This window comes from Netta rufina (genome assembly GCF_964035555.1).
Source record: "Netta rufina genome assembly, chromosome: 1".
NCBI classification, from domain to species: Eukaryota; Metazoa; Chordata; class Aves; order Anseriformes; family Anatidae; genus Netta; species Netta rufina.
In genome coordinates, this window is record NC_140123.1 from 194,702,328 (window position 1) to 194,729,931 (window position 27,604).

General features: G+C 37.1%; 1 protein-coding gene across 3 annotated transcripts in view; it reads right to left on the bottom strand.

The window, feature by feature from the left end:
• Positions 1-27,604, bottom strand: part of MAGI2 (membrane associated guanylate kinase, WW and PDZ domain containing 2) — a gene marked incomplete at its 3' end in the record, with an annotated part of 758,986 nt that overhangs the window by 222,833 nt on the left and 508,549 nt on the right. For all 3 annotated transcript variants that reach the window (XM_084287031.1, XM_084287030.1, XM_084287029.1), the window contains exon 6: positions 17,738-17,817. In XM_084287031.1, coding sequence (XP_084143157.1) covers positions 17,738-17,817 — 80 coding nt within the window. The remainder of the gene's footprint in view (positions 1-17,737; positions 17,818-27,604) is intronic.

The following is a 27,604-nucleotide window of genomic DNA, read 5'->3' on the forward strand; positions in this document are numbered from 1 at the left end:
CCACACATAATGATTAAAAAATGAGCTGAGACTCAGTTCTCAGAAGGATCAAGTCCATGGTGGCATTATTTCAACCTTAAATTCAGCAGAAGTCTATACAAAATTTCAGTAACTGAGTAATATGAAAGGCAATGCACAAGATGAAAGGGCAATATTCCCATTTCAAACATCTCCTCTCAGTTGCACATGATTATAATGAATTTCAGTATTCTGCTCTCCTTATATAGCTCCCTACAGCAACATCAGTGGGATATCTGCATACATAAGGAGAGAAGGATAGCAAAACAGAGAATCAGCGGCTCAGAAATTATGGTGATTAGAATGGAAAGAACAGGTAGATTAGATCAATAGGACATGAGATTAGCATGTCCTCACATTTTTCTGAAGTATAAGCATTGACCATACTAGCAACTGTGAATACACTCCGAAATATGTGCAAATTCTTTATTTCAACAACATTGCACATGCAACAGGAATATGGAGTATAAGTAACTATAAGGCAAGTCTTCTTTTGGGGAACTATTGGGGCTTAAGTGGCAAGGTTTTAGTAGAAGGCTGCAGGGGTGGCCTCTGTAAAAGAGCCCAGAAACTGCCCCATGTCAGATAGGAGCCAGTTCAGTGGCCTCCAAAGGGATCCACTGCTGGCCAGATCTGAGCCAGTAAGTGACACCGGTTGCGCCTCTAGGAGACCAGACTTAAGAAAGGGAAAAAAACTGCTGTGCAACAGCAGCTGGGAGAGGAGAGTGAGAAACAACCCTCTGCTGCCTGTGGAGAGGAGCCTACGCAGGAGCAGGTGATCTGTGGGGGGGAGCTGCTGCCTGTGAGGGTCCTTGCTCCTGATGCATGGACCCTCTGATATGGACCCATGTTGGAGCAGTTCTTGAAGAGCTGCTGCCTGTGAGAAGCTGATGCAGGATCAGTTCAGGAAGGATGGCATCCCATGGAAGGGACCCCATGTGGAGCAGGGGCAGAGAGTGAAGAAGGAATGGCAGAAACAGAGCATTATGGACTGTGCAGCCCCCACTTCCCATTCCTTTGTGCTGCTCAGGGGGAGGAGGTAGAAGCGGGTGGGTGGTGTGAAAGTGCTTTTTAGTTTCTTTTAGTTCTCACTGCTCTAGTTCGTTATCAATAGGCAATAAATCTAATCTCTCTTACACTGAGACTGTTTTGCTTGTAACGGTAACTGGTGAATGATCTCCCTGTCTTTATTTCAGCCCTATATATATTTTTTTTTTTCCTATTGTATTTTCTCTCTCTGTCCTTTTGATGAAGGGAAGTTTGGAAGTAGCATGGTGGTGCTTAGCTACTTACCAGTGTGAAACCACCACAAGAACACAGGTATTTCTTTTGCAAATTTGGGTATTACTTAAATATCTGCTTTACCTTTCCCCCCAGCAAACCTTTTAAATTTTTTCTTACTGACTTTTTCAAATGGAAACACAGCCTGCTGTATTTGTAATAACGATGCCTAACAATTAAAGTGGCAAAATGGGGAATATTTGCTGTCCCAGGAAAGGTATAAGAATCTGCCATTACTTATTTTTCTCAGATTAAGAGCTAAATAACAAAATATCCTGACCACACGAAATATCCTAGCTGGCCTTTCTATCAACCTGGTCATTAAAAACAATATTCCAAGAGGAGAAAAAGGGTTTGATTTATTTTTATTTTTCATTGTCCCAGTAATCACCAGAAGAAAGCCAGCATACATGCAATTGGGCCACCAGACATGGTCTTTGAAAATCCATTAGGAGTTACAGACAGAAAATTTCATAAAGGCATACACTATCTGGAATAAACATTTTTTGCACTCAAGTTTTAAATGTGGATTGCACATTGTTCTCTCTGGAATGAATATTCATGAAGAATGAAGACATAATTGCAATATTTATTGTTGCGTAAACAATTTCGGCAAAAACACACTCCTCATCTGAATAGGAAACCCTTCAAGTCAATCAATAATGGGACACTTGAGAAAAAGGTAAACCTCCTTCTTACAGATGACATATCTTTACACCTAATCCAAAACTCCTCAGTGGATTTCAACAGAAGCCATTCAGTAGGTTTTGGAGCAGTCCCCCGTGTCCTTTCACTGATGGAGAGTCTATTTGGGCTTCTTTAAAAATATAATCTGTATGGTTCTTTCAATATTAACCTAAAAATTTAGCAACAGGATTTGCCAGCCAGCTTTCCCAGATGTCTTTTTCTCTTGTACTAGTACCACTCATAATCTTAAAGAGATGAAAGTATGTTTATTACCTTCCTAGACTCACACCAGTTCATTGCAATTCTTCATTTGCCTACCCAGTGGTAGCACAGACTGAATAGATACTTCAGTTCCTTACTAAAGGAAATGTTCCTTAAACTAGCAACTTTATACCTGACAGGATTAAAATTAAGGGGAAAAAAATGTTTGCTTTTACTCCTTAGTAGATCAGTCTACTCTTTTATAAGTAGGTATTTGATTTACTTTCATCCAGTAAAACAAAAGAGAACATTAGACCCACAGAAGTCCAAAAATAAAATTTAACTTCTCAAAAAATAACACCCGCATTTAATGAGTAATTTGAACTACTTTGTGTAGTGTCAAATATGGCACTATGAGAATATACGCTAACCAGATGTCATAGGAAACATGTGAACAGACGTATGGAGAGAAGACACTTAAGATGACAAAATTCTTCACGCATTTGAAAAACAAAAACATGAAGGGGATAAACCACAGAAAGTTTAAACAATTTTGAAAGTCCCCTCTGTAGTAAACTGGTATTTGATATTTAAACTGGTATTAGATATTTTAATAGTGGGGAGCCATACAATTTAAGGTCTTTCTGTATCTTTTTCAGTATTCATCAGAGCAACAGTGTACTGTCTTGTATATTAATGCATACCTTCAAAACACAGTCATACTATATGAGTTGTGAAGAGGCAAAATAGGTCAAGCAGAGGTGGGGACAGAATGTCCAAGTAGAAATATGACAGAAACTGACCATAGACAACTGAGGAGTAGAAAAGACATTGAAACATCTCTTTGAACAAAGTGGACCACCAGAAAAAAAATGGCAATTTTAATGAATGCCAATGGAAGCTACAACCTGCAATAGCCTAAGGACCCCCATTATACCCACTGAAAATATAATGAGACTGAAAATTCTACAAAACAGCCTTTCCATGCCTCAAAAAAATAATGAAGGCAGAGCTTTCCCAGCTCTGTAGCTGAACCAGAAAGAAATGAAGTAATTCTTCTAGCCAGATGAAGGAAATTAGAACATTTAAAACATGAGTGTCTAAGTATTCAAAATATATCAGTCCAGAAATAGCTAAAGCTGATGTTATTTGCCATGTTTATGATGATAAAAATTTCTAAATTGACAGCTATGCAAAAGGCATAGTATGAAAAGTACAAGCTCCATCTTGTGAGAGCAGTGTCAGACACTCATGTTCAGTAGCTGCATGTGGCTATGATACAGCAGTCTTAGAAGTATTGCTGTAGTATCTCTACAACTGCTTAATTTTGAAAGTTTTACACAATTACTTTTGGTGGTTTTTGGACAGAAACTCCAAAAAGTTCACAAAGAGAAACATAATCATAGAATGGTTTGTGTTGGAAGGGACTTTAAAGATCACCTAGCTCCAACTCCCCTGCCATGGGCAAGGACACCTCCCACTAGGTCAGGTTGCCCAAAGCCCCATCCTGCCTGGCCTTGAACACTTTCAGGGATGGGGTACCCACAGCTTCTCTGGGCAATCTGTTCTAGTGCCTCACAATACTAAGAGCAAAGAATCTCTTCCTAGTATCTAATCTAAACCTACTCTCTTTTAGTTTGAAGCCCTATCTTTACACTCCCTGATAGAGTCCCTCTCCATCTTTCCTGTAGGCCCAAATGGATAGAATATTTCTGTTTCTGTAACAGGATAGCTGGAATCACTGAATTTTTTTAAAGGAGCAAAAAAATGCAGAATTGTGGGCTTCTGTAAGGGAAAACCTTCCTCTCAGAAGTGCAAGCTCTATCATAGAGAAGATATGCTATAATTATGAATTGCATATGCAAAAAAATGTTTTGTAAAATGGGGAAATCAGGGACTACTTTAGAGAAAATAGATGAGAGATATCCACCTGGGACTGAAAAAATAAAAAGGTATCTGCTTTTTTAACAAAAAATTCTACCCCTCCCTTCCCCTTTTCTTTCTGACAAACTAGCACAATGTCTGGACAGGCCAACTCATGTATTTCATGATGCTGTCAGAACTGAAATATGTAATCACAGTTTATAAAATTGGGAAAAAATCACACATTTTTCAAAATCCATTTGAGCAAAAGTACACCGAAACAATGTCCAATATGCAATACATTTAACTATACTGATAAAAGAAGCTGCAGAATCTCTGAGTTACCTCCATGGTCAAGCAGAACAAACACTGCCACTACAGTGCTAACACAGGAAACATGCAGGTTATCAAAAGTGGTATGTTGTCTAGAATAAATCATTTCTCAGACAAAATTGTTAGTGTAGATTTGCATCATTGTTAATAGTTTTGATAGTAAAACATACGACCTTTTCCCTCTTCTTTCATGTACCACAAGGAAGATGATCCAATGTAAGAACTGTGTTTTACTGCTTTGTAAATGGAAGCCCCACAGCATCCCAGTCTGCTGCCACAAGAGTGACCAGGATCCAGCCTGAATGTCTACAGATAAATATGCATGTATACAGATATGTAGGTGTGGCTCATATGTATTTGCTCATAGTGAGTAACTACATTTATCTGGGAGCCCTCTGCATTTCTATGGTCTTTTCATTTTACAGTACATAGACAACAAAGGCATAACACTTCACCATAATGTGTAATCAGAAATTATTATTTTGATTAAACATTAGGCTGCATTCTGTAGAATTTAATTAGACTTAAAACAAACAAACGAACAAACAAACAACAACAAAAAACACTTAAAAGAAACCAATTTTCTCAATCAGAATCCTAAAATGTAATTGTATCATTGGGGCTAACATTTCCCATCTGGATTCCAGGATGCTGCCCATTTGCCTCACCATTCCTTTACTTCCACCTTTACTAGGCTCAGGGTTTTATCATGTCCAGAGGGATTTTTTTTCCTCTCTATCTTTCTATGCTGAAATAGTTCTAGTGTTTTAAGAGATCATAAATCCAAATCTCTTTTTACATAGCCTGCATCACTTTCTCCATATCTCTGGTTTATTCTTTCCACCTTTTATTGCTACTCATTCTATTCCAAAGCTTTCCAGTATGAATACTGAAAATGCAGTTTTTCCCTTCCCAACTGTTCTGTGTCAGCCATGACCCACATACTAAAAACCTATGCATACGTCCCACTTGGGCAGGTGCCCTTCTAAAAAGTTTGAAATTTTACCACAATATTTTTCTGTCTCTTACAAAGAGCGCTTATCTGCAACTGTGTCTATTCTGCATGAAAGATAGTGGCTTTCTAAAGTGCTGCTTTGGAGTCTGAAGTTAGATACAGGACATATATGCTCAGAAAGCCTTTTTCCAGTTCCATTTAACAAAGACTCCAGCTCTCACTTTGAGGAGCTTGGGCTAGAATCAAAGTAGAGGTCTCACAAAAGCAAAACTGCTGAAACCATTTTAAAGCATATTAGAAAAATAAAAAGAAAATGAGAGTCATAAATATAATGAATTCAGTTAATACTAAGTAGAAACAATGTGGTATTTGTTTATTTTGTGAAATTCAAATGGACAGTTTGGATCCAGAAATTTGGATTCTTCCTCAGTGAATGAATATATATACTAATATATATAGTGTATATATATATATAAAATATGTAATATATTGTATTATAAGAAAAAACAATCAAAGACTGTTGAAAAAAATGACAAATAATCTGCCTTTCAAAGTATCTGAAAACTAGTGAGTGATACTAGAGATATTAGTGAGCCATTACATTTCTCATGTGGGAGCAATGTGCTTTGAACTGGTTGCCAGGAAATACCCAACAGGTCTGTACAACAAGGCAAACTTTCCAGTCAAGAACATCAAATCATTTTTTTAACTTCTAGATTCAATGAGATTGCTGACCTTCTAGATGAAATTTAAAATGATTTAATATGAAAATTATTTTTTAAAAAGAAGATTGCCATTCCTTTTTCATTAATGATCTCTGTTGAAAACAAGAGCTTTCAAAACACAAAGCAACAAAACACCACCACCACCAAAACAAAACAAACAACAACAACAAAACAAAAACAAAAACAAAACACACACACAAAAGAACAGAGGGAAAAGAAAAAATAAAAATGAGGGTAGCTCGCCAAATTGTAATGAATATAATCTCACAAGACCTCTTTGTTAAACCTATCATGCTTCTTTGCCATTTAAAAGTCAAGGACTGAAGGACTAAGGCTATAGAGAGAATAAGATCAAAAATCATGTAGTCTGATTTCTACTTATGATTAAATAATATTTCAGTAATAATTTTAACCTTTTGTTCTTTATTTGCATTAAGGCCTTAGGTATCTTTGCTAAATATGATATTGTGAATTCATTTCTAACTGAAACGACTTTCAGAATTTTCCACATTGGAGCATCCACCACACAATGCTTGTATTTCAGTGGCAAAAATCAACCTCATGCAGTCAGTAAGAATTTTGCTATTCACTTCAGTGCTGAGTGGAATCCAATTTATAGCTCACTAAAAATGTGAATTGTTAAACCTCTGTCCCCGTTTCTCCTGATGAGTGTACAAATCCCTCTCCCTCCCTCTCTAAATTTCGTTACATATTCCAGCTGAAAACTACTTAAGATTAGCTAGTTAACTTGGAAGCAAAGTGGAAAAAGGATACTGGATGTGAGGAGCTCTAGCAGTGCCAGCAGAAACTCAAGCTACCATAGCCATTTGGTGGTCATGTAGCCTTGGATCTTATTGCAGTTGCAGTGTAATTTAAACTATGCTCACATATTAGCTTGAGTTTGCTGGCTCTGTTTTGGAGTCAGTCACTTTTTTATTCAAAAATTAAATAATAATTTGGCAAGGTTTTACAAAATAAGCCATATCTATTGACATTTAAAAATCATTGTTGGTTATATTTTATATCACCAATGAGCATGCTGCACTCCATACGCTGGATATTTATTATAAACACTGTATAAACACTGTATATCTCAGCTCAGAATCTCAGAGCATCGTACAAGCAAATATGTTTCCAACCACACAAAGGGTGTGCTTGCAAGACACTGGTTCATAGAACCAGTTTTAGTAACGTCATGAATTAAAGCTTGTGATTTTCCACATCAAAGACCACAAGATAAGCTAGCAGCTTCCTCAGCCTGAATTTAGCAACATTTAAAATCCTCAGGTTGCTAGAAGAGTTACTGTCAGGCTGACTATAGATCCTGGGGATCTCCCCAGTTAAACACACAATCCAGATGAGTAGCAGGAGCAGTGAGTGCATGACAGCCAAGTGCTAAACAATCAAGGAAAATAGGCATTCTTTCCTCACTTATATTCATTCTTGTCCTTGCAATTATCAGGTCTATTTAAGATCAAGGTTAGTACTCTACAGGGATTTGTATATCTGCAATAGTGAGAAACTTTAATGGCTCTGAAAGCAACCTAGTACTTAATAGTCCATTACAGCTTAAAGGACTTATATGTCAGAATGACCACCATGCTCCAGGGAAGTACTCCTGCACCCCAGGTTTCCCCCAGGAGATACCACCCAGTTGCCTAGGGCTGGCCCAGAAGCACAGACAACCAGGGTACGTACATGTGAACAGCTTGTCTTTTATTGTCTTCAGTGTTACCCTAAGGTGAAGAAGACGTACTCTTGTAAGCTGTGTCCCTGCAACCAGTGCCAGAGTGTCCAGAAAAGTATTTTCTGAACTCCCAAAAAACAAAAACCACTAATGAACTTCCATCCCTTCTTATTTTTTTATCATTATTGTGACTTTATTATCAAAGGGTTTTTTTAGTCAGTTAATGTCCATCTGGCATTGTCAGCATAAAATACCCTCCAAATGGTCACAACTGTTCACAGGATTTCCGGTTATTGTTTAATAAATCCAAAATTGTAAATCGAAGCTGAAAAAAAGCATGTACAATATGTACTTAAATGGCAGGAAAAATTCATTGTGATCAATATTATTACAAGTAATGCCAGCTCCATTACAAAATTGATGGCATCAAATGCTATTTAAAAGGGGTTAGTAAACTGCAAAATAGAGTTCTAAGCAAGAACTCTGTAGTATAAAGGTGCAATATCCTTATCATCTGGAAACACCTGCATTTAAGTCATAACTGAAAATGAAAATTTGGTAGGCTGTCAATCCATTTCCTAATTCCTAGTCATTTGTTCGTATCACAAAGTCACCAGGTGGGAGTGCATGATGGGCAGTCCCTACTCAGAAGTGACTCAGGCCTGTAGTACGAAGGGTTTTGATGACTGAATTGAAAAGCATCTGCAGAACAGTTTTATAAGTTTGCAGCAAAATTACTCATCTGTGCGTGGCACTCTCAGCTGAAGTCTGCAAGCATTGCTTACTTGCCCTTGGGAAAAAAGCAACAGTCCTTGGCACAGCAATTCAAAATATCCCAGAGGAGAAGGTTTACAAGGTCTATGGACAATGTTGTGCTCTGCATTGCTCTTATATTTTCTCTCTGGATTGATGAATCTGGCACTATATTCTGCACCCCATCTGACAGAGGAGCAGAGGAGCTTTTTTTTTTTTTTTTTTACGCTTACAGAATAGTATTTTTTTCTAGACTGCAACAGAGAAAGTTTGTGTGTTTTAAAATAAAATAAATAGGTCCCTGCTTTTTTTATTACTATTATTTTTTTTTAATTTTTATTTTCATGTATAAGCAGCATCCTCAGAAGAGGTCAGGCTCTGGCTCAGGCAGAGGAGACATTTCAGAACCTTGAATATAAGGCTCTGGAAAGGATCAAGATTTGAGATGCAAGCATGTGATCAGTCTCTCTGCTGCTCTGTCTTTAATTGTCTCCTTCTTCATGGTGCAGACTTTCTGACTCATCATTTTGCATTCAATTCCCTACCCAAAAATAAATTCCCAACAAAAGGGATCTGGACTCCCTTTTGCACCAGGTCACCAAATACCAGATATAGCCAGTACCTGCCCATACCACTTATGATGGGGAATCCCTTGCTTTATCCTTTCAAAGGAAGTACTTCTTTGGCCATCTCTCATTCATTATGACAGTACTGCACTTTATCTGCCATTTGTAATCACTTAATGTCTACATATTGAGATGTAAATCCTGTATTTTGCTATGGAGAATATCGGTTAATATTTAGACTCCAGCCTCCAAACAGCTTCAGAAGAAGAGTTAAACTGAATTTGAATATTTCTGCAGTTTCTTATGAGATGGACAGATGGATAGACAAAAAGTATTTTCAGTGTGGTAGATGGTTATTAACTGAGGCCAACAGGAACAATAAAAGACAGCAGATGATAACTAACTTTTTGTGTATTGCAAGGCTGTCATGTACCATGGACTGAAAACTGTGCTAGAGACGGGCAATGCGGCCTTTATTTAGTAATACTCATATCTGTGGCTTAGTCATATTTTAAATTAACATCAAACTAAAATTCTGCAAGGTAGCTTTCCTGGAAACATACACATATGAACTAATAATGAAATAGGCAGAGGTCTTTTTATGTGCACAGTGATGTCTCATTGCACATAAAGGCATTATTTTATATAATGACCTATTTAATAAATAACAACATTCCAGCATTTGAAGAAAGCAATTAAGCTATGCTGGTACAAAGTCTAAAAAAGAGACTCTCCTCAACATATTTCCAACATCAAACATAATTCCCTGGAAACAAGGTTTAAAATAGTAATGCTGGTAGACCCTTGACTACAGTGGAATAAATGGTACCATTTAACACATAATGTAACTAACACTTAGCATTAGGTATCAATCATAACTTGCATAATTTCAGGAATTCTTATTTTGATTAAGCAAACACTACTTTTCTGAAGCTGATTTTCTACTTCGATTTCCCAGGGAAATGAATTTTACGGGTTCATATTATCTGTCTGTTCACCATTTCCCTTTGTTAAGGTCTGAATCTATTGCTGGTTTTCAACTAAATTTAGCTGAGGCACAGATGCCTCAAAGATAAATACATTCTTAAATGATTTGTGAAAATCAGCAACTGTGAAGGGGAAGATGCCCTTTAGGCGCCCTGCATTTGAGAAGGTTACACCATGAGCTCAGCAGGTACCTGTCTGGCTTTCACAAACTGATCAGCACAAGTGGCCCAGCCTGACCTGCCCCAAGCTCACATGCTGCCCTGCTGGTACTTGGGGAACCTGAAAAGGCTGGTGAGAACCTGGGAGCATGGGAAGAACTGGCAGTTTGTGGTAGATGTAATAATATAGGGTAATCTAAGAAAAACTGAAGCTACTTCTTCTCAGGTAGTAAATAATTTTGTCAGAACAACGTATTTTGGTTATTGATATTTCTATGTTTTGATTTACTCATCTAGTAAATGACTGTTGTTTTTTTGTTTGTTTGTTTTTTGATATCATATGATGATTACATTTTCTGTAGAATTTTTATCATGTTCACCCAGAGAAAGAGATAGGAACCTGAAAAGATACTTTGAAATGAAAGTTTATACATAAAATGAAGAGACTACAATGTGCTGTTAAATATGTGGGATTACAACCTTGTCCCCTGCTTTGGCTACTGCTTGGGCTTTCTGATAAAAAGTACCTGAGAGTCTGTAGGTTCTCTCAGCTTACAAAATTCAGCTTACAAAAATGATAATTAAAAACAAATAATAACAAAACAAAACTCTACATTTCACAGAGGAAAAAAAAATAGACAGTAGCAATGAGCAGAATATCATCTTGAGAGACACAGTGTTCAGGGTCACACTTTAAAGAAAGCCCAGAAGCTTTCTTCTCTCCTAGTTCATATTGGGCTCCATTTATTCAACAGAAACAAGGGCTTAATTTGGAGTTGCAAGATATCCTGCTGATGCTTTGCCCACTCAACATGGTAGGGCATTTCCTACTGCATTCATTTCTTTCTCTACCTGTACTGTTCTACAAGTGTCTCCTGTAAATCTTTGATATAGATGTAGCCCAATCCACCAAACAAGCCCCCACTCCTTTGTACCACAAAGAACTGGAAGACTTGGTTTCAAATCCAAAGCTGCTACTGCTTCAGACAAATGAAAACCTATTTGCATATGAATATTTACTACAAATAGCCACTAGTGGACATTGGCACCTATAAACAGTATCTACACAAGACAAAAGCTCACAACTTGATTTCCAGTGAAAACATACATAAGAGTCAAATAATGTTTTACTCATTAAACTAGCATGCCTATACTCAAGTGCATCTACAAAGTGAAAATGTAAAGAGATGATGTTTTAGAACACGATAGTGAAGAATCAGCTAAACAATGACAAATCATTTCTTAATAAGTTTGTGATTTAAGTGGCAATTTTGGATAAAGTTATGGATATACGCAACTATAGAGACACTTGTACTTGCTAAAAAGAAGGAGGTGTATAAGAACACAGATATTCTAGAGTTTGATCATGACTGAAATGCTCAAAAAATCTGTGGAAATAAGAAAAAATGCGGTTAAAAGAACTGAAAAAAATGTGTCATAAAGCAGTCTGAGTCACATCCATTTTTTGATGAAGTAAAATATATTGATAAGTATTCAGTATGAATCAAAACAGAAAACCAAATGCTTCAGCATTGGGACTATCTCTTACTCTTGTTTTATATATTCCATTGCAAACTCTTTAGAAGTGAAAAGGAAAATTATTTATAAATAAAACAATTTCAAATGCAAACAGGTTTTCAAAATGCTCAACACAAGACAGAAATTATGCAGAATACTGATAAGCCAATTATTTATTCTTTCATTTCATTAATTATTTTTATTCCACATAAATAATCTCATTGGAAGAAGAAAAGTATCAGATAGCAAATTCAAAAAAGAACAGCAAATTGTTTTTTTTAAGTACTGGAGTAGGGTGAGTTTTTGATTAATTTTCTTTTTTTTTTTTTTTTTGCCTGACCAATCTGGTGGCCTTGCCTTACCAATCTGGTCATCTTCTATGATGGAGTAACTGCATCAGTTGACAAGGGAAAACTGACTGACGTCATCTACTTGGACTTCTGTAAGGCCTTTGACATGGTCCTACGGAATCATGTCAAATCTCTAATCTCTAAATTGGAAAAATACAGATTTGAAGGGTGGACCTTTGACGAGGGGATAAGGAATTGGCTTCAAAGGAACGGTCCTTCAAAGGACCTTTGAAGTGTGGATAAGGAATTTGCCTGGTGGCCGCACCCAGAGAGCAGTGGTCAGTGGTCAATTGTTCTATGTGCAGGTGGAGACTGGTGCTGAGCCAGTCTCTCTCAGGGGTCCCTCAGGGGTCTGTCTTGGGACTGGTGCTTTTCAGTATCTTCATCAATGACATACACAGTGGGATTGAGTGCACCCTCAGCAAGTTTGCAGATGACATCAAGTTGAGTGGTGCAGTTCAAAGAAGGAAGAGATGCCATTCAAAGAAACCTGGACAGGCTGGAGAAGTGAGCCCATGTGAACTTCATGAAGTTCAACAAGTCCAAGTGCAAGGTTCTGCACTTGGGTCATGGCAATCTCAGACAGAAATACAGTCTGGAAGAACTTACTGAGAGCAACACTGTGGAGAAGGACTTGGAGGTTCTGATGGGTGAAAGCTCAACAAGAAATTCAGAATGTATTAAATGTAAGATGAGAAAGAGAGCCTTAGATTTTGTTTCTTTTGGGCCAACAGTCAAAGAACTTAATGATATGAAGGCCTATTAATTTTAGCAAAGTTTGGAGATGTTTGAGAAAATGGTTTATATTCTTGATTACATTTGTAGAAACATAACGATAGAGTTGCCTGTATAAATTTTCCTCCATCACTGAAAGTCTGAGTCTTTTTACCAGAGATACATGGTTTATGGAGAAGGAACACTTGTTCAAAACAAGCAAAATAGTCAGCTACAGTCTAATTGTTGGACTTCAGCTATTTCTAGTATTAGGATAGGAGTATGTGAAAAATGGTTAGGCAGTATCTTAGACCAGCTATGTTAAATGGTCAGGTTTTGAGAAAGAACCTGACCATTTAACACCTTCAGTGTTAAAGCACTCATAACATAGAATGATTTTAAAATATTTTTCCCCTAAATCTCAGTGCTTTTTAAAGAGGTTTACAAACTGAATATGCAGTGAACAAAGGTACTCCTGTGTCACACAAGTGATGCTTCCAGCTAAAAATATACTTCATAAGTTTTCAGAAAAAAATAAGGAAAACCCATCCTATTTACTCATGTAAAAGAGTCTTGCTTTCACAAGTTAGTTATAGTTTTGAGATTACAGATAGCCTAATCAGTGATCACCCTTATAACTTTGAATTTAATCAGAGAGATCTGAGATTTTTAGAGATGATTGTGGTGATGACATTGTCTCAAAGAAGGATGGGGAACTGAATTCCTGAATTCGTCTGTCTGCATGGTACTGCATGTACCATACAGAGCAGTGAGAGGATACTTTGCTGCTTGGGTGACAAGGAAAAGGAAAACATGCCCTGAAAGTACTGCTATTAAAGAGAGTAGGGAAAATTAGTGGGAGGACTCCAGATAGCAAATGTCCAATGTGAGATGTCAGATCTAGCATGAGCTAATTGACTCAACTAGAAGAGAAGATGAAGAGGACAATGATAAATGTGTGTTGCTGGCATGACAGTGAGAGTTGAGGCAGTGCATGGCCGTGAGTTCGCACAAAGATATTGGCTGTAACAATTGGAATGGAGGAAAGGATAATCCAATAAAATGAGATAGTGAGGTCGGGGTTCAGTTGAAGGTAGAGACACCAAAACATAGTAGTTTGTCTATGCACAGGTGTTTACATATGAGCTTCATATGCACAGTCAATGAAGTACAAAGGAAACTCCGCTCACCCTAAATAAAAATCTGTACTTTTCAGTCAAGTTGGTAGGTATAGAGATGGATAGGCAGATGACAGATGACTGACAGGTTAAATCAAAAATTTATTTATACTTTTGAATTTACTTGAATTTGAAAATGAAGAAATAGAAGAAAAGAGTTTGACATAAAAAAAAAAAGGTTAAGATGAATGGAGAATACTGATTGGGGTGGATTAGTAATCTACTAAATTAAATTCTACTTTATAGATCCCAGGAAATTTTAATAGCTGTTTAACCCCCAAATTAGATAAAGAAGTAAGTGTTCACTTTTCTCCAGAATGGAATTTTTCCTAAAATGGACTGAAGAATTTTAAAAATTAAATTACTGCAATTCTTAGTCAAAATTGAACTTTCTAAAAAACCAGTTCTGTCATTTAGGATGAGTTGTCTTTCAGTATTAAACTATGTTTCTATTGCCTTAAGGGACTTGTAATTCTTTTCCATGCTCTCTCTCAATGAACAGAATCTGTTAGCAGACCACTCGCAAAATATACCTGTAATCATGCAAATCCAAGTTTGCTATGTAATATCACCTTACAGAAAATGTAGCAACCGGGGAATCAGGCTCACAGTGGGCAGAACTATAATGTTTATTTACAAATAAAAATTAGTTAACAATTTTTCATGTGAAAAAAAAAAAAGAATCACTTAAAATAAGTTTTCAAAACTAAACAAATCCAATTATTTTATTCATATTTTCATGAGAAAAAAAATAGTATTTTTTAAAAATCAAGACTTTCTGCAGGAAATTGGAAATGTGTAAAATAGTGTAGTTTGTATTGCCAGCAATATATATTGGTACTTCTGTTTATGGAAAAACAGTTATGAAACTCAAATAAGCACCATATAAACAGAGAGCAAGAAGCAGTTCTTGCTTCAAAGAACTACCACCTAAGTAGAACTGACAGAACAGAAGTAAAAGTAATTTTCTGAAACTCACACAGAAGGTCATGACAGCGACAGAAAGAAAAATCAGCCCTTAAAACCGCCTGACCTGCGAAGGGGGCAAGAGCAGTGAGCATCATTAAAGGAAAACAGAAGGAGTCCACAGAACGAAGGCAAAGAAAGCTTGGTACAGCTTGTCAATCTTTTAGAAAAAGCACGTGAAAAATTATTCCAAGATGTGCTGGAAGGTTGGTTCAGAGAGAAGAGAAAAGCACTGGGATTTGCAGATAAAGAAACTTGGGAACATGGAGAAATGGAGAATTAGTATCTGGCAAAAGAACATCAAAGAGCTGAAAGTGGAAGAGTGGAGATGGGCCCCTCAATATTGCTAGTCCAGGACTCAAATATTGGATATTGGTTGGATGTTGTCTGAGGTCAAAATGGTGTGCTGGTGGTGGAATGAAGAAGGAAAACTTGGCAGGATGTGCACTGAAAGAAGCACATGTAAGTTGGGTTGTTCTGATCAAAACCTGATGGCAGAATCTGATAGGTGATAAGTACGTCATAACGTATCTCAGTGAATCAATACAAGTTTCAAATGTGGCAAAATGAACGTCAGTGAAAAACTTAAGCTTATGTAGGTAATAATATAGAAGCATGGTAAGTATAATTTCCTATTTAAGCACCAATGTCTTTCTAAAATTTTGTATGAGTAAAAATGTGCCATAATAAATCATGAAGTGTAACAGAAAAGACATTTGTCATAAAAAACATGTACCAAGCCATAGCTGAAACTTGTGAAATTACTCCTTGATCTGACATTAAAACTAGATAAAAATTTCAAATCCCCATGTGCTATAACGCCCTGTTGTTGGACCTCAGTGGCAAGGTACAGTCATTTTAAGGGATATTAGTCATTTTAAGGGATATTAGCCATTTTAAGAGCCTTTTCTTTTTCTTCTGTAGGTATTGGAAATAATATATATATATATATATATATATATAAACCCACAACATCAATTTTTGAGCAACTGAAGAACCTTAGAAAAAAGAGAAGATGTTGCAAGAACAGCCTCTATAACAACATAAGAGTCTTCCTAAAGTCTTTTATGGTTCCCTTCATGTACTTTGCATTAATGAGCTAAGCAACTCTTAAAAGAACAGCATGACCCAGCACATTATAGTCATTCAATAATCTAGTACTCAAATTACTGTAAAATAATTCAGTTTCTTTAATGAATTGATCTTCATTTAAAATTGTTTTAGATTCATTAAAAAAAATAATAATTCAATATTTGTTGTGATCTCAGTATACAACAGCTATGAGAAAACAAAAACAAAAACAAAAACAAAAACATTGACTCCAAGTAACTATGTGATATGTTTCTCTATAGATATTGCTGGATTTTTTTTTTTGTTTTGTTTTGTTTTGTTTTTTTACACTAGTATTCCTTAAGGAGCAGGCAAAGATATAGCTTCATATAAATAATGTGAGAGATTTATAACAAAACTCTTGTGCCCTTGTTATGTTTCAGTTCACTGTAAAATTTAGTCCAGGAGATAGTGTTGTAAGTGCTGGAATAAGCATCACAAAATCATTCAAACATGTAATTTCTGATGTCAGAAGAGAACGTCAGAATTGCTGCTGAAATAAGGAAAGGATTTTTGGAATACAGCAGGCTTTCAAAATGAAGCTGTTTGCAAAAACCAGGAACAGTCTATACCAAAGCGCTGACCCTACATTTCACACAGCCAGCAACTCCTAGGTGACCCCTTTATCAACCAAAAATGGCACTGAGGGTTTTTGTTTTTTTCCCTGTTAATAATATTAACATTAATCAAATTAATGTATTTTGGAAATTTTAAAATAAATCAGATGCAGTATATGAAATACAATTAGTTAATTTAAAATATTTTAAAATGCTTTGAATTAATGAACTTCACATGCATGCATTTATTTCCCTATATTTCACAAAAATAAAACAAGTAGCAGTCTTTAGAAATCATTGCTTCTTAACTGTCTGATTTAACTAACAGTGAACTATTAAACAACAAAAAAAGAACTCCCTAGAAAAAAATGCATAACAATACATCTTTACTTTGGCTTTATTAAATGATTTTGATTCCTGAAACTTTACTAGAGAAAAAATTAAAATTATACTGAGTGCATGTGAGTTTGATGAGATCTGTATTATTTCATATCTCTCTTTGAGTTTGTTGATATACTACCCTCTCCTGTATAACAGCTACAGCTCCTTTAAGCATCCTCGGTATTATTTACACTAATAAATGTTAAACCATTAACGATGCAGTACCCCCAAAATCCAGTCATGAACTCAGACAGACTATTTAAAAATCTATTTTCTCCCTCCCACACCCTGCTTTATCAGACACTATTTTGTTTAAATTGGCTACTAAACAGCATAGCACTGTACCTTTAAATACAAATCAAACAATATTCATATTCCCACGGTGCTGCTAGCTTCCCTTATGCATTGAATCGCTTGTAGATTAAAAGATCAGAATCTGAAAAGGGATTCTGTTCTGCAGACCAAAGTTCTCCGTAGGAGATGAGGGAGAAGGTCAGTCCCGGAGTCACACACACAACAGGCAGAAAACACACTTGTGATCCTCAGCTTTGGATAGCATCAGAAAGGATAATAAAAAGCAGAAACACATGGCACACTAAGAACTGGTATCACTTATGGCTTCTAACCAAAGCAGCAATTAAACACCTTTCATCATTCTCCCAAATGCCTGATTTTTCTAAGAACTGAGAGAGACACACACACACAAAGGCAAATCCCCTCTGAGCAGCAAGGAAAACTTAATAACCTACCATTTTCTTTGCACTCTTCTGGAGGTTTAGCCTTTTTCGCAAGTCGTGGATCCAGCCATGATGTTGTCTTTGTGTTATGGCTGAAAAGAAAAGAGATCACTCTGAGCAGACACATACTGAAAGGAATCAAGTTTATTCCTTAAGAAAAAAGGGTTAGTCCAACAAAATTGCAATCGATACACTTAATTTGCTTACTGGTTCTAAGTAGCCCTGAAGGAGGTGTAAGAGTAATTGTGCAAGGCAGCTGTAAATTTGGCAACCTCAGCTCCCTGTCCTCAAAGCAGCTATTTTTATTAAAATCAACTAGAATGTTGCCAAGTTAACCTCATTGAAAATGCAGAACTCATCCAGAGCAAAAGGAATTTATTACAAATACAGTGTTCTCCCATTGAACGAGTGCAGGCGACAGGATTCTGTACCATTCTCACAGTTTTCAGATAGAATTATTTTTATCTTTAACCTGTCCTTTTCATAAATACAGGTTTGTTATTTCTTGCTAGCAGCACTGGCAAGGCATAGCAAAACTAATGCAAATTACAGCATGTTCATGCAAAGTCTACATTTCCGGACAGAGTGATTAATGATACTTTGTTTAACAAACCTTTATGTCTCCATAGATAATCCTTCTATCATGATAAAATAGATATGCACAAGCTGAATGAATCATGTGGCTCCTTTCTATACTCAGAATAGATCTTTGAGGAATCAGACACGAAATAGCACTGAACTGGTACAAACTGTTTTCTAGGAGAGTATTTTGCCAAATGAATTGACACTTAACACAGCTAATGAGACTTAAAAACAGGATTTTTTCAATGTATACATTTACCATAAATGTTTGAATTTGGAGCAATTTAAAAAAAAAAAATTAAGAAAGGGAGACTGTAAAACAGAAAAGGATATTATCATTCCTCTTTTATTTTTTAAGATGTCTTTCTTATAATAGCATTATTCAGAGTCCATTCTAACCCATGTTTTATTTATCTGATACATCCTGGGAGGATGCTAGTTCTATACAATTTATACGGTACTGAATTATTTAGATTATTATTAATTTGCCATGTCATTTTAAAGTGTACTTAAGACACTCCCTTACAAACATTAGCATAAGGTGTATAAAAACAGGGGAACTGGAAAAAAAAGTGGATTAGGATGCAATAGGGAATTGGTGAGTAACTCACTGATAAAGTCCATGTGACTGAAACATCACTGGTTCCCCCAGGAAAAAGAAAAAAAAAAAAGTTTATCACCAGTTCTTTCTCTCCCTTGACTTGCTATTTAATCATTGGCAGGTAACTTTTCCTCTGCCTTGATTTCTCTGTCTCTGAAAACAGAGTGACAGTAACTACCTCTCAACATTATTATGACAATATTAAATCTTCCTACACATTTTGGATGGGAAAAAAAAAAAGTAGATGAGAGCCATGCATGGATAAAGTGGCAACTAAAATGAAAATTCCTGTTTTAAGCATGTCCTAGTCTAAAACACCATTCATGATAGAAGAATAGGATAAATGAAACCCTCACCTACTTTGGCAGAATGGCTGCATTTACAGAAGAACAATAAACTAAAGGTAAGGCAAATTTGAAATGTTGCCATCAGCCTGTGCTTGATTGCAAATGTAAGACACTTTCTCTGAAGATTTGTCTGCCTGTGGTCTCCTGGAGGGTGTATTTTTATACTGCAGTCACAGCCTAACTGCAGCTTGCGCAGACATACTTGAGCTAGCTTTAAATTAACGAACGGAGATACTGGCAGGAATGTCATTGCAGCAGTATAGAGCTCAGTGTGGGCTGATCAGCCGGGCATGTTCTCAGCTACTTGGGTGCAGCCAGCAGCACGCACCAAGCTCTGCACTAACACGAGTGCCCCATTAGCAGTGCCATCACTTAGCGCTGGCTTGGTGTACCTGTGCAACCAGTCACAACTCTGGAGCATGGGCATGTCTGTGCAATAGCCACTCTCTCCCAGCTACTAATTCTGAATGATTGTAGGGACCCCCACTGGCTGCAGAGACTAAGATGATTCACAGATTGTTCCCTATGGTTTTAAAAGAGCAAAATATATGACTACTCTTAGTAATTTTTGCTGTGATATAAAATGGATCTCAAAGCATTTCACAAAGTAAATAAAAACCATCTCCCCTGTTTTATAGGTGGGAAAATGTAGGCACAGAGACATCAAGGGACTGTCCGCCACGATTAAGTAAGACAGTGGCAGAGGCAGTGTTAACAGCTGACTGCTGCAAGCTAGCTGCATGGTGTTTTCCTTACAAGACCACACAGCAGCAGAACAAACCATCTCACCAGCCCTGAAAATCCCCTTTACATTTCATGAATAGGCCTAAAATGAGTTTTCAGGCTTCTGTAAAGACAGGTGGCAAGCTGAAAATAAGCCCAATTCAGCATTATTGTTTAAAAGTTAATTATTTGAATTATATCCTTCCATGTTTTTGTTGAATCCAAGAGCAACAACAAGCAAAGAGTTATGCTTCCTTTCAGCATAAAAGTGGCTTTCATAAAGCCAGTAGGACCAATGCCTTACAGCTTTGTGCATTGAGGCCATTCCAAACAAAATCAAAACCAAGTATTTTTTTATTTTTTTTTAATTTTTTTTCCAACAGGGGAATGATCCTTCAGTCTGCAGCAACATTTCAGAGAATGAAGATGGCATATCATCTAGATCAGCTCAAACAGCACTTAATCTCCTCTCCTTCCTGTCTCTCAAACCCATTCAGCCACTTAGAAAAAGGAAAATTTGTCCACTGGAACTTTTATCTGTAACATGCAAAGGAGCAAAGTACCTTTCAAAAATTATCTGTATCCTCTTTACACATCTCCATGCCTGCTCCCTTGCTCTGCCTCTCCACTTTATCATTCATACAGAACATCTATGGTATCTCTTGTAATAGGACTTTAAATACAGATGTTCTTTAAAAGACAGATGTTCCAATGCAGGGTGAAAATCTCTGAAGACTGTCCCTATCTGAAAGAATGCATAATCCACCCAGCCTGTCTTCCAGCAACTCTACCACCCCATTGGTGTTGTCCTTAGAGTTAATTGTTTGTGTCTGTTTATCAGCCAGGTATGCAACAAACAAACACTCCTACAAAGAGCACAGACTTGATTACAATTGTTCTGCTCTCAGTAAAAGAAGGAAATCACAGAATCATAGAATCATTAAGGTTGGAAGAGACCTTCAAGACCATCTGGTCCAACCCTCCCCCTACCACCAATGTCACCTACTAAACCACGTCCCTAAGCACCATGTCCAACCTTTCCTTGAACACCCCCAGGGATGGTTGCTCCACCACCTCCCTGGGCAACCCATTCCAATGCCTGACTACTCTTTCTGAGAAGAAATGTCTTCTCATTGCCAACCTAAACCTCCAACAACTTGAGGCCATTCCCTCAAGTCCTATCCCTAGTTACCTGTGAGAAGAGGCTGACCCCCAGCTCCCAATACCTGCCTTTCAGGTAGTTGTAGAGAGCAATAAGGTCTCCTGTTAGCCTCTCCTTCCCCAGACACAACAACCCCAGTTCCCTCAGCCACTCCCCATAGGACTTGTGTTCCAGGCCCCTCACCAGCTTCATAGCCCTGCTCTGGGCATGCTCCAGGGCCTCCATGTCCTTCTTGAAGTGAGGGGCCCAATAAGTAGTCCCATATTACAGTGTAGTGGTTTGGTGTGCATTTCTACTTCTGTTCTACAAAGGAGATATATTTGGCAGGGTCCTCTTCCAACCTCCTTTGTGCTAGCTTTCAGGTTGCAGGTTTTGGAAAGATACCACTCTTCCCATAGGCTGTGCTGTGCTAGCACATCCGGTGTTGTTCAGAACAACCTCCTGTTATCTGTCCTCTAGCAAGGACTAGAATTGGGGTTAGCCAGCTACACAGACACAAAAGAGGCAGCTTCTTCCCCACATGGATAGGATACGCTACGAATAAGAGGAAGAGCAAAAGCTTCATGGCGTTGGCTTGCTGAATGTCCCAGGCTGCAGGGACACCTCAGGAAAGATGCCACCTCCCCTGAGTTCTAGGGCTCTGCCTCTTCCCTTTTCAGCTCTGCAATGGGCTAGAATTTGTAGAAGCTAAAGAGAGACAATATTTAGCTTCTAAAGAGTTCTTAATCCAATTAAAAAAAGCCTTGACGTGAAAGCTTTAACAATGGACAAGAAGACAGAAGGAACAGTAAAATGGCCAAATCAATATCAATGGCAAAAGTAACTTTAACACATATTTGATGCATAAGATGTACACACTTTAATATTTCTTAAGCACTAAAAATCCTGTGAAATGCACAGTGGGTTTTTTCCTGTTTGCCTTATCACTAGATCTAATCATGTGTGGCCTTCTGGGGAGTCTTATAGACAGACCAGAAGAAAAAGGGACTGGGGATTTGCAGATTAGTTATGAATGAGTTGCAGATGAATAACAGTAAGCAGTTGTGGAATAAATGCACAAAAAAGCAGTTGAAGCAGTTGTCACTGGCTGAGTGAGAATGAAGTGATGCAGCAAAAGCATCCTGTGAGAAATACAGCTGTGGCTTCACCAGTGTTTTCCACTGGCCACTGTTCCATTACTCAGCAATAACCATACCTCATTATTAAAGGACAGGTTTAGAAAGGCCATGCTTACACAATTTCCATCATCTTGATTAATGGTTAGGATGACTGAACTGAGAGGCAGATGCTGGAGAATCTACCTTAAAATCAACAAATTCCTAATTTTGGAACCTTCAAAGCAGTGAATGAAGGATCTCGCTGTTTTTGCTTCATGCATGTGAAGCATGGGAGTAGCATAACATTTTAAAATTCATCTTAATTTATTACCTGCTGTACAAAATAGAAACAATTTTAGGCCTGAGGTGTATTGTAACTCTGAAGAACAACATAAAAAAAAAAACAAAAAACAAAAAACAACAACAAAAAAACACAACAAATCAAACCCATAAATGATTAACATTGTAGCCAAAAGTAAATACAATAATTATCATAACATTAATTTAAATCTTCATTGCTGAGTACTCTATCACCTAACAGTAGTATCTTATTGCAATCAGTTTCCTCTAGTATCAATTACAGACAATTCTAAACTTATGTAAAAAAAGATTTTTCAGCTGATTTAAACAGAGTAAAAGAACTCTCAGAATACTTTCCAGAAACACTGACTCAACCTCTTGCTCTTCTACAGCTTTTCTTTGTAAGTCTGCTTTTAAAATTTTGCAGACTCTTTATGTCCAAGATACAATAGCTAGGTACTAGCACCAGAGCTTGTCCAGAAATCTCACTGGATATTCATCCATACCACTAGGAATTAAAAAAGGAAAACTAAAAAACCTAACTAATCAAACAAGAAAACCAACAGTGGGAGTGTGGCTCTTCTGTATAATAAAATATATAATAATATAACAATATATTATCTCAGTATCATAATTATTTGTTACATGGTATATTAACTTACTTAACGTTTTTAATATGATGGATTTGTGTTAGCAATCTGTCAGCTTAAAGCACTGTGATAGATAAAGTTTCCTGTACTAACAAAGCCTTCAGAAAATCTCTTGAAACATATTTGAAGGGAATATAGAAAGCACTTACTGACAGTAACAGCTTTAATGTCTTTTGAAAGCACTGCAACCTATTCTAGATTGTGACTCTTGCAAGGTATGTAATTTGCACGTTATTGTGAGAGGCATTTCAAAATGGGTATTTACCAAAGTGCTGCTTAAGTGTATTTGGGGACAGCACATATGAATTTGTTTGGGTTTTTATTGTAAATACATTACATTCAAGATGGTCCTCAATATAGCAGCTTGAGCAAAGGAGAGTATATGAGACAGAGGAAAACAAAGTGCACTGTAGGCCACCTGACTTCCAAATTAAAATTCTTACTCTTTTCCTCCTTTTTTTTTTTTTTTTTTTTATGCCCAGGATTTGTACATCTGCAGAGCTTTTCATACAGAACAACAACAATTTTCAAATAATTTATATGTAGGGGGACAGTGCCAGGAGAGCAGAGCAATAAAATGGCAGTTTTGCAATTCATCCTTTGTGGGTTGTTTCCCCAAATTCTTGCACATATGTAGGGACAGATACAGAAGGGAATCCTCCTCTGGCTATGATTTGAATGAGAGCAGCTATGACTGCTAATTTGTGTTGCACTTCACACTGTCGGTGTTTGTTAGGTGTGCAGGGAGTATGAGGTCCTTAAGAGATGCAAGTCTGAGGATGCCCATCCTGTGAATTCCAGATGGCCTTGGGCCTTGATAAGCACTTATGTACTTGTCTCAAACACAGTGGTGGTGCCTCTAGGCATTTGTAGGAGCAGAAGATGCATATGTAAGATTTCTGAAGGAATATATAAATGCCTAAAGTCTTCTATGGTGATTTCTGCTAAGACACTCTTTGACTTAGACAGCTAGATTCTGACAAAGAATGGACTTTATTTCATGTGACTTTAGCCATTTGGAAATTATGCAACTAATTGTGTAGGATTCATGTCTGCTCAAGGGAGAGGCACCTATACAGAATAATTTACCTTACCTGTCTTAGGGTGGGACTAGGGACTTAAACATATGCTGTTAGTATCATATGTGACTCTATGCTGTCTCTCAAATGGCTTCCAGCTACCACACAGTAAGGGCATTGGGCTTGTGTCCAATCTGCCAAGTGCATGCAGATGGCTTGCGCTATTACTATACATCTACAGTAATGCTTTGGCTCAGATCAGGATTCAAGTGAGTCTCCCAGATATCTTCATTTTCACACTGAGCATCCTCCCAACTGTTAATCTTCTTTCACTTGAATTTAAACCAGATGACACACCTCAAGAGCTCACTGCAAAGAGCCAGTGGATGTGGATGCTGGATCATCAGCTGGGTCACAGCACCAAGCGTTTCAACACCATCAGCAGCAGACACTCCTCAGTCTGCTGATATTTCTAATGTAGATATGGACAGGATTTAGATTCAAAGGAATTCACACTAGTTTTAACTCAAATCATGGTGATGAACTGAATCCCTGCCGGGGTTAAAGTCAATTAAGTGCACTCCTAGAGGTCAACTTTCTTTTTAGTTTTGTCTGAAAGGAATCCAATTCATGTACTCTAAGATGTGAACCAAACCACAGTGAGTGAAGACAAGCAGATTTTCTTCGGAAGAGTACTCCTGACAAAAATTTACATGCTACTGCAGATGCATCCTTGAATATTCTAAGGTGTCTTTACTGGTAAAAGCACCTACATTTAGGCAGACAAATTTTGCCCTTATCTTAGAACAGGACAAATCAGCTTCTGGAGGTAATTATCTCTCTCTATTGACTGCAGAAAAAGTCTTGGCAACTGGTTTATACTAGATACCTAATGCTATGTGGCAAGCCAGGTGAACTGAATCTTCTAGTTCATTAAATGCAAATGAGGTGAAAAAATATAATACCACTACAGATGTCAGAGGAAAGGTGTTGAAAGAGGAGTTCTGCAGAGCAGCAGAGACATTTGGGGGAAAGACAAGAAATTAGAAAGCAAAGAAAGACAACCAGAGTTGAGCTGGCAGTTTGGCCTGGATGTCAACATAGATTAAAAAAAAATCAATTGAGAGCAAAGGAAATATATCACTAGTACAGATTGAGAATGTATTTAGAACATAAAAATACAAGAGAAGAAAAAAAAAACAGCATTCCCCAAGTTCTTTCAAGTTCTTTCCAGTTCCACCATTCCCTCATTCCAAAGTAATTTGTCACAACGCAAAAAAGTAGTTGAAGAAATTGAGAGTGATCTTTTCTGGTGCTTGTCTCACTGAAAGTCATACTGAAAATGAAAGACTGGATGTGATAGTTGCTATGCCAAAACTAACCAATTCAACACACTGTACAAAGATGGAAAAGGAATCATGGACTTTTACAATCAGATTCACATGAGCTCTGATGATTCAGAACTGTCCAGACAATAAAGTCACACTGATACAAAATGTTTCTCAAAGATGAGGAGTCCTTCCAGAAGTCAATATTTAAACAGAAAGTGAAAAAAAGTCCTTAGAAGGTTTATCTAAATTGCTAGTGAACTAAACTATCAGAAATAAATATGAAAATAAAACACGGTGATGATACATTGTTTCATAACAGAGTTGCAAAAGAGCCAAGCTAGCTCATAAAAGATTGGGCAGTTGTTGCAGGATATGGAAGTAATCTTAAGCAGAAGTATACTGCACTTTTAGCAGTACTTTTAGCGTCTTCTAGTATGAAAGATAAAGGTATCAAATGTAATCGTGTAACCGGTTAGTGTTAACTAATATGCCCTCCTATTTGATGGTGAAATGATGAAGCAAACCGGAATCAAAATAAGCACGATGTTAGGATAAACATGTTATTCTTCCAATCAAAAAACCTTCTTACCTTAAAAATTATTAAGAAGAAATACTGATCCCACTGAAGTCAGTAGCAATATTCTTAGAAACAAAATGAGTTAGGTTTTTTTACTTTTCCAATTTGTAGCTGTACTTCTTTTCAGGTAACACCTGAAATAGTATCAGCTATATTCAAAACCTTAATGGCTGTTTCTTACTGTGAAGAGGAGAGTCCTTGGCAGAGACCTATATTATAGCTGTTTTGTAGTCTTTTATGGTGCTCTCATAAAAAAAAACAGCTTTAACAACTAAAGAGATACTACAACAGGTCCAAAAAGCAATGCTGACTATAAGATCAGGGAAGTAGTTGTTAATGGAAGAAGAAACTTCGTATCTGTGAGATGTACTGGAAAGTGGTTTGGTAAACCTCATATGGCCAAATTCTCCTAAAAATTATCATCAGGAGTCAAAGAAGATGATCCTTTATAGATGCATTACAAAGATTTAAGTTTATTTTAGACTTTCCTCCACTAAGAAAACAATCAGTAATACAGAATTATGAAAAATTTACTTTGAACGGCAAGGTAAATAAGGTAAATAGATTTTGTTATGGGTTATGTAATCTCCTTGATAATACTCATTAGCACTTAGTTGTAACTCAGTTTGATGACCTGTAGCTCTTCACAGTTTAATGTCTTACTCTCCCTGCACCCCTTCCAGAGACCTCTACTCCATAAGTGGATAGAGGGCTGGAGAAAGAGGCAAAATCAATTCTATATTTTGGAAACAAATATCATAATAATCATAATAGACCATCTCTATGGGATGGACTGTGACGTAATGATGGAATTGATGGATTTTGAGAGCTGGTGAATACTGTATTTAAGGGTGACCGCACATGATGGCAGATGCACTGAGACTTGATTCTTTTGTACACCCTTGCACTGGGACAACACGGCAAGCATGAAGTGCCCAAAATCTAAAAGAGCCAAAGTCTCTTTAGCACATGGTTTAAGAGTAATTGGCAAGGTCAAGTCTGAAGACTATGGGGAATTTCAGACTTTCCTTAACCCTGTGAGAAGGAGAAACTAAAAATCAGTGACAACTACAATTTATTTAAACACACCAAAGTAGATCTCACTCACCAGCCCCATTTAAATTAGGGAAGAAGAAGCAGAACTGAAGTCTTTTTGGAGGTGTTCCAATTTATATACAGTGTTTTAATTATTGCATGTTCTCATTAGCATATGTTGTAAATGAAAGCAAATGTTGTAGATGGACTCCTATTTGTGTTGTGTGTGCCTGTATTTAAAAATTCAGATCCATATGTAAGGGAGGCTGGACACAGCCAAAGAAATGTACTTAAGTAGATCTTCCTGAAAAACAGTGCTAAGTATTATGCAGTAAGAAGGGATGCTCTTCCTGTTCTGTCTTTGAATGCTAATATAGGTAAACATAGGGTCATGCACTTATGTCAAAAAACGGAAAGAAATGAAGAAACAAACCTAGTCATGCTCTGAAATACAA